The sequence below is a fragment of the Gouania willdenowi genome, chromosome 11, assembly GCF_900634775.1.
Source record: "Gouania willdenowi chromosome 11, fGouWil2.1, whole genome shotgun sequence".
In the NCBI taxonomy this organism is placed as follows: Eukaryota; Metazoa; Chordata; class Actinopteri; order Blenniiformes; family Gobiesocidae; genus Gouania; species Gouania willdenowi.
Window position 1 is genome coordinate 3,631,913 of NC_041054.1, and position 14,513 is coordinate 3,646,425.

General features: G+C 35.1%; 2 protein-coding genes across 6 annotated transcripts in view; both read left to right on the top strand.

Moving 5' to 3' along the window:
• The first annotated feature begins 329 nt into the window (after nt 1-329).
• Nucleotides 330-5,284, top strand: rbm43 (RNA binding motif protein 43). Its single transcript, XM_028461463.1, has 2 exons — nt 330-398; nt 2,681-5,284. Exon 2 carries the CDS (start codon nt 2,681-2,683, stop codon nt 3,782-3,784), a length of 1,104 nt encoding a protein of 367 aa, XP_028317264.1. The 5' UTR covers nt 330-398; the 3' UTR covers nt 3,785-5,284.
• A 4,488-nt stretch (nt 5,285-9,772) lies between these two features.
• The window catches only part of myo1g (myosin IG), a 48,178-nt gene continuing 43,437 nt past the window's right edge, over nt 9,773-14,513 (top strand). For all 5 annotated transcript variants that reach the window (XR_003675132.1, XM_028461807.1, XM_028461808.1 and 2 more), the window contains exons 1-2: nt 9,773-10,025; nt 12,287-12,400. Coding sequence is in view for 4 of the 5 variants with exons in the window: in XM_028461807.1 (XP_028317608.1) it covers nt 12,306-12,400 (95 nt within the window). In the remaining variant the exon portion in view is untranslated. The remainder of the gene's footprint in view (nt 10,026-12,286; nt 12,401-14,513) is intronic.

Consider the following 14,513-nt stretch of genomic DNA (forward strand, 5'->3'; position numbering starts at 1 on the left):
TAAAAATCAATAACACTCAAAAAATATAGAACACATGTTATTACTATTCATTATTTATTCAATGTAGTTCATTTCTTTTAGATTGTGACAGTGTTTTTCTCCCCCATAGTGAACAAATGAAGTTAATGAACTCTTTTATTCATTAAATATTGTGGAGTTTCATTAAAATTGTGAACCTCAGATGTCTACAACTGAATTATTTGGTAATTTCTCATTAATATTTTCTCATTTTCTATCTTGTGTGGTCATAAAATATAAAAGTTGAGTGTAATAAACACAGTAGTGAGACTGTTTAAGGTATTTTATTCTGAAATCATTTCTAGCGCTCGAGCAGACGTCACGTGAGCACTGGTAGTTTCACTTTCGCCTCGCGCTGAAGAGTTTAAACGTCTTAAAAGGTGAGTTTTAATCTATTAAACTTGTTTTTGCTACCGAGCTGTACAAAGTTACTATATTTTAAAGTTCACAGTTTCCTTCTGTCGAGTTTATGAGATATTTATTAACAGTTCTCACCAAAAAAAAAAAACAGGTTTTAATCTGAGGAGATCAACACTTTAGACGCTCACAATGACAAACTTAATATTACTATAAATTAATACAGAATAAAATAGACTTGGATTAACATAATTGTCACACTGTAGCCTATACTTTCACTTTCAGGTAGATATTTCTTAATCTTTCAGATAAACTGGCGTTTTGAATAATAAAAAAAGAAGTATTTTAAGGATATATTGTACAATATATGGAGTTAAAGCAGCAAATCACAAAAACAATTGTTGAGTTTGTTTTACACAATAATATTGTCTGATATTATGACTTGTTGATGGGGTGCATCTTTTAATTTTGTCTTGTTTACTTGTGCTTCTCATTGATATTTATTTTTATTTACTGTATCCTTTTTTTAATTTTTTTTAATTAAGATCATATTTAATCTTTCATTTTTCAATATTTTATTTTATTTTATTATTTTTTATTGACAAATACGTACCAGAATTAACAAACATGGCATTTTCCAATCGACAACAAAACACCAAAACTCAATTCATTCACTCAAGAACAAACAGCACCATGATAAACAACCATAGAAAACTAAATAAAAAAAAACAAAAACAGGGAATATTGTCCGTGCATATCTTTAAAAACACACACACACACACACACATTAAAAGTGAAACAACAGTAAGCAAATGTCAATCAAGATATCATTCATTCAGAACAAATAGAAGAGACAAAAAAAAAAAAAAATATATAAAAATACAAAAAATAAATAACAACAGTAATAAAAAAATAAAGTTCAAGACAACCCTGACACAAGGGGAAGTTCAAGTCAATTCTGGCTATCTAGTTCAGATTAGAGTATTATATATATTTGTGCGTTTACATCTTTTAGAGTTTTTAAAGACTTCATTTACAAGTTAAATATGTCCGGTAGTTTTGTTGTCTATTTTTGGGATTTTGGAGGCGTATGGTGTATTTTTAAGTAATTTGATGTCTTTGTTTTGGGGGCCGCACAAAATGAGGCCAAAGCCTGCAACGTGTTTTAGGAGCCACTGCTTTCTTATTATGCGTGTAAACATATGTAATACACCTATACATGTATGGATGCTGTTTTATGAAGTCTTACAACATACAAACCCTATTGTCTTGCACACACAGAATACACACTCTCTTTCCAGGCTGCTTTTATCCTCCGTTTATTCCTTGACAATAAAAGACGAGACTAAGCACTGACTCCCATCATTACTGCTGGTTCTGCTGTCATGACTTCACCCAAAGTAATAATGATTAGGGCTGTTGCTTTTAACACGTTAATTGCGATTAATTAATTCTAGGAAAAACAAAACGCTCTAAAATAATAATGCTGTTAATCGCTTTTTTTTTTTTTTAGCACTCCAAACAGCGTGGAACCTTTCCTTTTTTCCAAGAGTTCCCGGTATACCCATAATAATGATGCATAGGCTACAGTACAAGACGGGAGACTACCCTGGGACTACTGAGCTTCTCAACTTTGTTTGCGTTAATTGTGGCGTATAAAAACACCAGATGTAAAACACAAGCCTAGTTGTGTGCAAATTGAGCTAGAAAGAGTTTGTCAACAACCGGAGCTTTGCAGCCTCTGCTACCACCACAATGCTAAACATGTAGCAGCTAGCTCGGACAGCTAGTGCAGACACTCGGACAGTGTTAACTGCTACATGCTCCGAGCACGCCGTGTTACCAAAATTGGACAAGATGACAGAGTTCAGAGCCAAAATTTATGTTCCATAATATATATATATATATCATATCAATATATCATTTGGAGATTGACTAAAGTACACATCAATATGACACGTAGCCCTTGTCACTAGAAAATACAGTGCAGTGTAAATGTTTATGCCTGCATCTGTTCAAGTCTGTTAAAAACAATAAATTACTTTATAAAGACACTTTGTTATATACCAATCTTTTGATCTGCCACAATAATGTGATTTAAATGAAAATACCTCAAGTTGAGGGCGTTTCTCTGCCATTTTTGGGTGCTATTAAAAAAGAGATTAATTAGATTAATTAATCACAGAGCATAATTAAATAATTGCACCTTTTTTCACTCTCAACAGCAGTAATGATGATGTCAATGTGATCAGTCTTGGGAGGCTGATATCTGGCTGATTTCTCTCTCTTTCTCTCTGTTCCTCAGATGGAAGTGCAAGCAGAGGCCACTCTGCATCTGAACAGTTTCCAGGATGAAAAGAAAGCACGAGAAATCGTCAAATCATCGGGTTTAACCCTGACTGAGCTAGGCGGAGGCCGTGTGCAGGTGCGGGGTTATTATTCGCGGCTCAAAACTGCTAGCGCTCGTTTGAAGGAGCTTCTGGAGGCACCAACAAAGCCAACGCAGCACTTTTCTTGGTCGGATGAAAAAGCTTCATCGCCCTCTGATTCCAGACGTCCAGGACCTCTTTATCGGTCAAAGTCATTACCGAAACAAAAGTCTCCACGTTCGCCGCTTTCACGCACTGTCTTCTCGCAATCTTGGGATCGTCAGACTTCTTTGCAGAACTCTTTTAGGCCGGGAAGTGAGTCTTTTCACATTGACGCAGATCTGTTTAAATACGCGGACCGGCTGAAGAATGAAGAGATCCAAAACATCCTGCGCACATACAGTGTTCAGCTCTATCCAAAGGAATATAGCGACAGCTTTATCCTTACTTTAAAGGGAGCCGACTCCAATAAAGCTGCATTTAACTTGAAGCAATTTTTCATCAATCTCAACGATTCACTGCGCACCCAAGATGTTCCAATGAAGGAAATGGGTCACGATGGAACCGCTCTTTGGAAGCAGATTAAAAAAAGTGGAAATATTTACAACTCAGTGCTGGTGTGTAAGAACAAGGACTCGCTTCACCTGGTTGGCCCTTCAGAGGAAAGCTACATGTTAAAGCAGAAGCTGCTCAATGGTCAGACTCCCCTCACAAAACGCGGAAGCTTCAGATGGAAGAAGCTCACAATACACTCAAAAAACTCCAAGCGCAAAGTCAAAGAAGGCGCGGTCGATTACGACGACCCACCAGTTGGCGGCGCTGTTGGAGGAGATCCGGTCAGAACACACGATCTGTCCAGGCAACAAGGTTCAGGTGGTTTCTTTCAGTTAGGAAGCAAGCGTAAAAAAGAAAATCCTGACAGAACGCACAGGCACCAGAAGGAGACAGAAACCCCTCCCTCAAAATCATCCATCTCTAAATTCCTCTCATGGTTTTCGAAGAAGAGCAACAAGCCAAAGAACAAGAAGGAAGAGAAATAGAGAGTGATTTTTACACGGCTGATGCTGCCATTTACTACAAAGTCACTGTGTTACCTGCTAATGTGCAGGGCTGGCATTGCTGGAACTCTGCAGGGAAAACACGCAGAGATGAAATGATCGAGCACTAATCTGAAAAACTGTTGTAAGAAACATATTTACAGGAAAGTCTTGCATGTTTGTTAAAGTTTGGCTGCAGCGGACACATGCAAACAGCTCATGAGGCCGGTTTAGTGGAACCAGTCGATTTTAAGGCTTTCCATGATTGTTTTGTCCAAAGAGCCTGATTTATGAAGATCTCAAATGTAGAAGTAAAGCAAATAGAATGCACTGTCTGTGAGAAAGTGTTGGGAAAACAAGAAAAACAACAGCTGAACTAAAAAAAAAAGATGGACCGATAGAAAAAGAAGAACAAATCAACCAATAGCTCATAAGAAATGTTTCAAATATTTTTTATTCATTTAGTCCTGAAATGTTGACATTCTCTCCTCCTCCTACAATAACTGCCACCATCTGTGAGTAAAGCTGTGACAGTTAAAATAAATAGATAAACAGCCCTCACAATCAGCTCCAGCTTTGCTATCATTAAAGCTGCTATCTGGAGTTTCTGAGAGGACATCTTGATGTCCCGCCCTCAACAGCTTCACTTCCTCCCCCTGCCTCTGCAATCTACCAGAAGCCACGCCTCTACTTTTCTGCATTGACATAGGTCTGTAGGGTCAGGTTAGAGCCAAAATAAAAGGCGCGGCCTTGTTTTCGTGCACAGTTCCACATTCAGTTTGATTGACAGTCTCAAAAACAGGAAGTCGAAGTCTATTGGCCTGTGCGCACTCGGTGATCGTTTCCATTTGTATAGGGGTCTATAGGACGAAGGAGGGACTTACATACATTAATGTATATGAATGGCCACCGGCAGTAGACCATAGTAAAATACTAGTTAGGTATTTTTTCGCATTTCAAAAGAATCATATATGAAGATAGATTTCTGAGAAACTCCGGATATCAGCTTTAAGGAGAGGTAGAAAATGTGCATTATAAAAAACTGTTAGCATGCTAACTGTAGGTTTTAAAGGAATGTGGGGTTTATTTGTTGTAGATCAATTAAAGTTGTCAACTTATTTGGTTGAACTATTTTTGGGGAGTTTGAATGAATGCTTTTAGCTAAATGACACTATTAACACTACAATCCACACTATAGCAAAGCATTCTGCACTAAAGCTCTTTCATACCTACAGTATGATAATGTGTGCACCTCAATATTTGTAATGTTTGAAATCTAACGTCTGTATTAAGCCGTTGATGTTTGGAGTTGATAACGGTGATTTAGTTTATTCTCTCTTTTACTTTTACTGTAATTCTTTTTTTTTTTTTGAACTGATATTTTTTGCAGTCGAATATACACATTATGTTTGTTTCTGTCTATGGATAGTTTGCACACTTTTGTTCACTCTTTGCACTGTTTCTTAATGTCCATGCGATGACTACTGCTGGGAAACTAAATATTGAACAACGCTAAGTGCCTTTTAAAGCTTTAAATAAGGTTTCTAATGAATGTTGGGGATGTGAAGAATGTGATTGAGTGTGTATAAAAACCTGTACCCTTAAAGTGTCTGTGATATCTGTGGGTCATTAGAATACAGTGAAGTTACTGGTTACTCTGGTTGTTCAAACCATTCAGAGAGACAGAATCAGAGGTTTTGTTTTGCTTGAATCAATCAATCATTTTATTAACAGATTTTATATTAACAAAAATAAATCATCGATAATATCAAGTGAATAAGAAAACAGGCACTCATCTAATACACAGCTGAGGTCTGGAGTAGACCCCCCCACTATGAATGCCAAGATATTTGTCTGAACCAACAGTCCCAGGGTCGGCTGTCTCCACTACCAAATGTAGTTTTTCTCATCATTTTATTTCATTTTTAAAATTTGGCACAGTTTAAAATACAACAAAATATATTAATATCAACCATGGACGGACATTAACATAAATCAATACACTTTAAAGGAATGCCAGGGAAACCTCCCCCCCCCCAAAAAAAACCCTCCAGGGGCTTGGGGAAGAGGGCTCCTGATATAACATTTAACCTTTAACTGAAGAGAAATAAATAAATAATATTATAATAAAGGAACGTCAACGCAGCAAAACTTTGAAACGAAGCCGAAAACAGGAAAAAGAAAAACAACAAAATCAAGCAAAACAACAAAAAACAGCCAATGTTTGATTATTTATTAAGGAGTACGTTTTTAATAGAGTTTTAATAAGCTGTTTGTGTAGGGTATTTATGTATTTCACTGTTGGCTGTAAAATAATTGTTAAAAAATGGTGGGAGTTTTTTATTTAATGAACCATGTATGAATTGAGCAATTTGAAGTTATTTAAACAATTTATCCAGTTGTTGTTTAGCGTCCCTCCTCCCTTTGGCATGGCCCATGGTTTCAGTCATGTGTTTTGTTTTGTTATGTTACGGAAGACATTTCTGATTGTCAGAGTCAAAACTTTAGCTGTCGCACATAAAGACATACACATATTAAAAAGGGATTCAAAAGTTTATATCGAACATTAGTCTTTATAAGATTTTTGACATTTATAAACCAGTTATTGCAATTAATTAAAGGTTATATTTCCTGCTAATTTAAAGCAATCCAGATTACATACAAGATTATTGATTGATCAGTTATTATTTATCATTTAGGAGTCTAAGGTGTATGTTTTTTAAATTTATTTGGTATGTGAGTTGTTTAATGTGTTTAAGTTTAATATTTAAGTTTAGTATTTAAAAAAGAAAGCAGACTTTTTATTTGTTAATTTTTTTATCTTTACTTGGTCTCAAACTGTCTTTAAACGTACTGTACCTGAGGTTGTTTATATCTGACTTGTCTCATCGCTTACATAAAGCTTGTGTTGTTAGATTTAGATTTAGTTCAGATGTTTTTGATGAAACTTTTTGTCCTTCTTCCAAAAAATAGGCCTAGAAAAATACAATATATTTTATTAAAAGAATTATTTAAGACTATGTAATATAAGGACATTTAGTCGAAGGATATATAAATGAATAATATTTCATATCAGCAGGGATCAAATGGGTTAATGTCACACAGACACCAAACATGATTTGAACTCCAGTTGTTTAACAAAATGAGAATTAAGCTGTGACTCATGACAGTAGGTGTAGATTTTGCTTGAGAGGGAAGATGCTGGAGAAGCTTTTTTTAATTCTAAAGAAAGATGTTACAATAAAATACAAAGACGACTCTTTGTTTATCATCAACCAACCAGTTTAACTGGACAGACTTCATTCACCTCAGCTCCTACTTAACGTTAAGCAACAGTAGTAAATATTTCTGGGTTTTACATGTTCTCACAGAGCATTTGTTGGTTTCACCCTCTTAAGTTTTCCTCCGATTGTCTTAAAACCATCATTCAGGAGCCCCTAAAGCACGTGTCAAACTCAAGGACCGGGGGCCAAATCCGGCCCTTTAAAGCATCCAATTCAGCCTGCAGGAGGCAAGGCAAGGCAAATTTATTTGTATAGCACATTTTATACACAAGGCAACTCAATATGCTTTACATGATAAAACATTCAACTGTTTAAAATCAATAAGAACATTTAAAATCATCAACAAACAACAACATCAACAACATGACCAAAAATCTCTCTCTCAATCATATGCAGTAGAGAAAAAAAGTGCCTTTAACTTTGATTTAAAAATGTTCACATGTGATGCTGACTTCAGCTCTGCTGGCAGTTTGTTCCACTTCTTTGCAGCATAACAACTAAAAGCAGCATCACCATGTTTACTGTGAGCTCTGGGCTCCACTATCTGACCTGTGTCCATAGATCTGAGAGACCTGCTGGGTTCATACCTGACTATCATGTCACTGATGTATTCTGGACCAAACCCATTCACAGATTTATAACCAGCAGCAGAACTTTAAAGTCTATTCTGATGCTGACTGGGAGCCAGTGTAAAGACTTTAAAACTGGACTAATGTGCTCTGACCTCTTTGTTCTGGTTAAGACCCGAGCCGAGGAGACAGAAAAAACATGAAAAATTGTGTAAATTCCCAAATAATTCAGTTGTAGATTACTTAAATTAACCAATTTAATGAAACTTTACTGTATTTTTAGGGGCTTGTATTTTTCCTTTGTTTATATCACATGAATGCACTAATTTTTAATTGCAAATGTTGAAAAGAACTCTCAATTTTGCCATAAATCTTGCAATGTCTCCTAAACAATTCCACAAATTTACTCTTAATAACACAAAAAATTGGTAACAAAATCAATCTTTTTTTAAGTTAATTGAACTGATATTGAAAACTATGGAACAATGATGTTAAAATTGTTCTTTTTCTTCCCCTGCATAAAGTCTGCGGCCCATTTGAGATCAAACTGGTCGGTATTTGGCCCCTGAACTAAAATGAGTTTGACTACTCTGCCCTAAAGGCATCACATTACTGTAGGAGTGAATAGGAGTGTGCAGGGGTACATTTTTCAGGCTGTCTTACCAGATGTTTTTAGGACTGTGTCATCCATGATGAGAAGAGGAAACGCCTTGATCTTTACATAATAAAGTCCACATAATGTCTTCAGCAGAAACCTTTAAACATCATTAGACCAAAAAACATGCAACTAAACTGTGTGCAAGCCCATTCAATGCAATTAGAAACTATTAATATAAACAAACAAACAATACAAATGTGAAATATTAAAACAAAACATTTGTAGCAGTGTTAATTTTGAAAAAAAAAATGCAACTTTAGTTTTGCCTTTTTTTTAAAACTGCATTTAATTTAGTAAAAAAGGTTTAAATGCTTAAAATTATGCCGGACACTTATTACATTTGAGCTCAAATGTTACTAAATTACTTCTGTAATCTATTCTGTTATTCAAAGTGTCAAAATATCATTTGGTGCCACTGTCTGTCCATGACTGAAAAACAATCTTTGATATTTTTCTAAATCTATTGACATTTATTTTCTGCCCTATTTTAGTTACATTATAATCATGTGTAACATTTCAAAGTATTTCTATATTTATTTCCATCATAATATGACCACAACATGACCACTAGATGGTGCTACAATCCACAGATTTCCTGTAGAAGGAGCAGAATGTTCTAAATTTCATCTAAAAGTGACTTGCTCCAGGGGTCTTATGTGCACATTTTTTAAATTTTTTTTAATTTAAAATGGACAAAAAAACAAAGGAAGTTTATTCTGTATTTTTTTTTTTTTTTTGTCAATATAAGACAGAAATTACTGCACTTCGTTTACATATGTCCAGTAAATGATCTGTTCTGGAGGAGTATGCAACCCTTTCTGATTAATAATTTGAAAGTTACAGTAAGTCTGACAGCGATATATATATTTATTTTTTATACGAAAACAAAAACAAAAAACAAATAATTTGACAATTTTAATTCCAGAAAACTAACCCCCACTTCACCGCATTCAGCATTGAGTGTAAATATTACAAAAAAATCTATCAAGTTAATCGATAATTTAAAAAAAAAGTCTATCCACACATTCAATTTGATAAATGATTTATTTAAAGATTATAATTCTGACTGCTTTGTAACCTCTTTAACCTGGACTGATTTACCTTATACAAAGCCACTTTATTTTTATTTTTTCCTTTTTATTTTGCTGTTGATCATGATTTCATGTTAAATGCACTTATTTCTGTACTGTTACTGAGAAACACGAATGTACTGTATGCATAACATTTAATAATATATTTTTTTTAAATCAGCACGTAGCTGACGCTGTCACATTTTAATTTACGGTTGTCAGATTGTTTAGTTTTGCGATCAATTATAAAACGTCTGCATTCTTACTGTCATTTTAATGTCAATGCATTATTTTATTTATTTTATTCGTGATATTCGTCCTGTTATTAAAGTTTTTTTTTAGAGTGACGTAATTGTGCGACCGGAAAATTTACCGGAAATGACTCAAACATTTACGCTAACAGTCTATGGTTTCAGCACAGAAAATATACACAGCCGCTGTCCTATTTTGTTCCATTTCGTGAACACGGTGCTTCTTCTCAACAGAAGATAACTTAAATACAGGCTGTCTTCTTCTGTCAGACGGAGCCTTCCTCCAGGGGGCGTCGGAGCGACCCTGCCGCACCTGGTGTGGGTAAAGCGGGGCTGTGCAATGACAACGTGCCGTAAGCGACGCCATCTTGGTACAGATGGTGAAGGCGGTGGACCATAGACATCTGTGGAGGTAAGAGATGCACAACAACCTCAGAGTAGAATTATTCACTGAACTTACAAACGGGTTCGTTAAAGAAACAAACAAACAAAAAAAAAAAACAACCTCCACACATGGTGTAGCTATGTCTCGTTTTTTTGGCCATATTTGGTGTATGTATTTAATACGTCTCCGTATTGTGTATTAAACTTAAGGTGATGGATGACAATTCTTTATCTCAGTTCTATTTCTTTGTGGCTAATTTTCTTGCATTTTTAAGATTTACGAAAGATGGTATTCTAATATTATTTCATATATTTAAAATGAGGGCACACAGTGGCTTAATGGTTAGCACAGGGGTGTCAAACTTATTTTAGTTCAAGGGCCAGAACAGAAAAACCTTGTTTTTGTGAAGGAAAAAAAGCACTAATTTAAACTAAATTTAAAGTTAATCAACTGGTGAAAATTACTTGACTTTGCAACAAACGCTGACTCCACACAACAGCTGATCACTAGTGATTTTCTTTTGCTATCCACACACTCTTGTTATTGTTTTCAGCCAAAAAAACTGTACATTACAGTAAAACACATGGATATTTAAACGGCTATTGTGATTGTGAGTCAGACAAACACTGTTTCAGTATGTGTGTGCGCCGTGCAGCAGCGGAGTCAATCAGCTGAGTCAGCTGCTTCAAACACTCACCGGAGCTGCTACGTCACTTTCTTGTCATCCTCTCCACTATTTATTACAGGAATAGTCCATTCAAGCTGATAGTCCACCATTTTGTCCAACTGCTGCATCGCATTGGCTCAAAACATCAGATCATCTCATAGGTGATACAAGGTGATGTAACGGGTGCTAAAAATGGAACTGCTCCAGGTGCTACACCGTTGCTGCCCACTGCTCCTCAGGGAGGGGTTAAATGCAGAGAACACATTTTGTGTATGTAGCTTTATGTATCTGACAATAACGTATAATTTATATTCTATATTAAACCACAGCGTTTGTTTTACCTGTGAGGTAGTTTGAGAGGGAGGAGCTCACGTTCTTACAGGGTAGGAGGAGCCAGGATTGTCAGGAGGAGGAGTTTCCGCTAGAGGTTGACCGATATGGGATTTTCAAAAGCCGATGCAGATACCGTTTTTTTTTTTTTTTTTTTTTATTCAGCCGATGGCCGATATCTAAAGCCGATTTTTGAGGCCGATATACTTTTTTTTAAAGCACATTGTTTATGAAAGACAATTGAAACACTCATATGATATAAATGTATACATTAGAAATTAAATACACCAATAGAACTCTTATTATTTATTGAACTTTAAATATACCCACACACAACATAGTAAAACAAAAATCCTTATCATATTAAAGACATTATACGATAATGATATTTGATCAGGCACTATTATATTATATCCTTATCCTATTATATCAGCTTTTTATTTGTAGGCCTCTTGGCTTCTACCTCTCCCATGCACATGCTATTATTATTATTATTATTCAAATTTTTGTTGTTGTTGTATATTCATACATCCAAATGGATGTTTTTTTTAATGTTCTTTTTTTTTTTTTTCTTTTAATGGCTAAAGTGCTAAAAAAAATAAAATAATTACTGTATATTCGATATTGAAAAAAGTTCATATATCAGTCGACCTCTAGTTTCCGCTACGTGACGTAGCGAGAAAAATACAACTCGCCCGTTTGGAGCTGACTTTTTACAAAGTGTGGAATAACAAGGGAGGGAGGAAACAGAACATTTTCAACTTTGACCCTCTGAATAAAGCTTATGAATGTATATCACTAGCAAAACCATTATAAAGTGATCTCTTCATAAATTTGCTGTAAAATGTAACCCTGAAAAAGGAGCTAAACATCATTTTTTTCAGCTTTTAGAGCAAACATTTTAACTGCTTCAGTGTGGCTTTCAGTAGATGTGGGTTCCTGTTTTTGGCAAACAACGAAAACCACCTAAAGACAAACCATGTGAGGTCAGAGGACTGGAGCCTTCTTTCACTGAGGGTTTAGAAAGAAAGAAAGAAAAGAAAGAAAGCAGCAGCACTTGTGGCAGGAAGAGAAAGGAGCAGGATGCAGAAGTGCAGTGAGCTTTTAAAGATAGACTCCTACTATTTATACAGATCAGCACGGCTGAGTGACAGCGTGTGACGTGCTGCAGCATGTAGACCGCAACTCTGTGTGTGACTCCACCAAAGATCACACCACGCCCTCACACCACACACGCTGCCTCTATATAACTTCTGCTTCTGAGCCGCTCTCTTCTTCTTCTCTGTGTCAGTGTTTGAGAGCGGGCAGGAATGGCGGAGCTGGAGGGTCTGGAGTTTGGCAAGTCAGACTTTGTTCTTCTGGATGAGGTGACGATGGAGCAGTTTATGGAGAATCTGAAGCTGAGGTGAGACCTGAAATACTGCCACAAAGGAGGAAGGGAGGGCGCGAAGCTGGGAGCTACAAATCATTCATATTAGTGCTGGGCGATATGGACCAAAACTTATATCTCAATATTTTTTCTCAAAATGCCGATATACGAATCCTTTTAACCTTCGTTTTTTTACTTATTCCTTTTTAAAACCAAATCAAAATAAGAAATAAATGGTGTGGTTATTTTGTTTTAGTGACTTAAAACCAAAACTGAAATACAGAAACATCAAACCAGATACATTTAAATTTTCTGTTTGTGTGATAATTGGATATTTAAGGGAAACTATGGAGGAGAACTTCATGTTTTAAGGTCATCACACAGAGGGGTTGTCTGGTTCTAGATTTTTCTGTATTTCTGATTTGGTTTTAAGTCAGTAAAACAAAATAACCACACTGCTTATTTGTTATTTTGATTTGTATTTGATTTGTACACAGATTTATACAATATAATCTCGATAATTTAAACTTAAGTCTTACTAGAAAGACAATTGTGGATTAAATGTGCTGATGCAAAATGCCACACAGTCACATTTAATAACAAACAGCTGCACAATATGAGTTGCTTTTGTCTTTTTCTCCCGTAAGGGACAGCACGTGTGAGTGAGTTGTGTAGTGTGGCTTGTTTAAGTAGTGAAAGCAGCCACTCCTAACACAAGTATTTTAATGCAAAATAAGCTATAAAAATATATAGGAAATATTGTAATTTTCTATATCGCTGAAGTAGAAAACTCGATATATCAAATATGTCAAAAACAAGCTGTGAATTGCTCTTAATTTTCTTAATTTGACCAATCCTTTGAATTCTTAGGACTGTTTAAAATGTAAGATAAGGGTGTGAGCTATCATGACTATCAGTTTATATCAATATCACTCCTAAAAATACTGCTAGGCTGACCAAGAAGGGCTTTGTTGAGGGTTGAAAAAGTCAAATAAGTAAAAAGACAATAATATAAGTTTTCAGTTGACTTTCATACTTTCCCTTTCCTATTATAGAGTGTCAGATTTGTCTAATTCATTCTCACTTCCTCTGTGTCTGACAGCATCTCCTTAAATAGGAGACGGCAAAGAAAACTTGGAATGTCCCGATACAACTTTTTCATTTCCGATATTACAGCCTTGCATATCGGCCGATATTGATCCGGTATCAAAATGAATCATACATACTTTTATTTTATTTTAGTTTTCCTTAAAAAAAAAATAGTAATTACTAATTTTGTAGTGTGGAATGTTAAAAAAAAGGCTTTGATCAAGTGATGTCACTCAAACAGAGAACAGTAGTCAGCAACATGAGGAAAACTGACCCATTTATTATTAACCAATTGATTACATACATTTTAACCTAACATAATATCTACAGTAGTCTACAAATGAATGAAATAAATTAAAAAAATGAATTGGGAAGAGAAAAAAAAAAGGCTGATATCGCACCGATATCCGATATTTGATTGGGACACCCCTAAAGAAAACGTCAGATAGATAAACCCAGGAGTGACTGCTTTAGTAGAATAATCCTACTCTCTCAGAGGAAGGTTGCACAGCCGATAAATGAATGAATGAACATTTTTCTCATACTCGTTATAAACCGGGTGCTATATATTTAATAAAAGGGGAATTTCATCTTAACTTGATATAACCTGCCTGCTGGAAACGCAATAACAAGAATCAGAATCAGAATCAACTTTATTGACCAAGTAATGTATTGAATACACACGAGGAATTTGTCTTGGTGAACTGTGTTCTCTCTGATAGTGTAAACATTAAATAATAACAATCAACTAGAATAAATAAAAATAAATAAAAAAAAGAAGTATAAACATAAATATAAAGAGTAGTTAGACTAATATGTGCAAACTAAATGAAATAACAAGATAATAATAATAGTAATAATAATAATAATGAAATGAAATAAAAATACAATAATAATAATAATAAGATAATAGTGCAGTAGTGCATTGATGAGTAGTGCAGGTGAACATTTAAATGAAAATATTATGTACATGAACATTCTCAGTGACAGGTTGATCCAGGGTTATGTTTAGTTCCATAGTTATTTCACAGTAACAGAAACAGGTCTGACACATTTGGTG

Coding starts and splice junctions, on each gene's coding strand:
- rbm43 (XM_028461463.1), top strand. CDS start 2,681: ATGGAAGTGCAAGCAGAGGCCACTCTGCATCTGAACAGTTTCCAGGAT.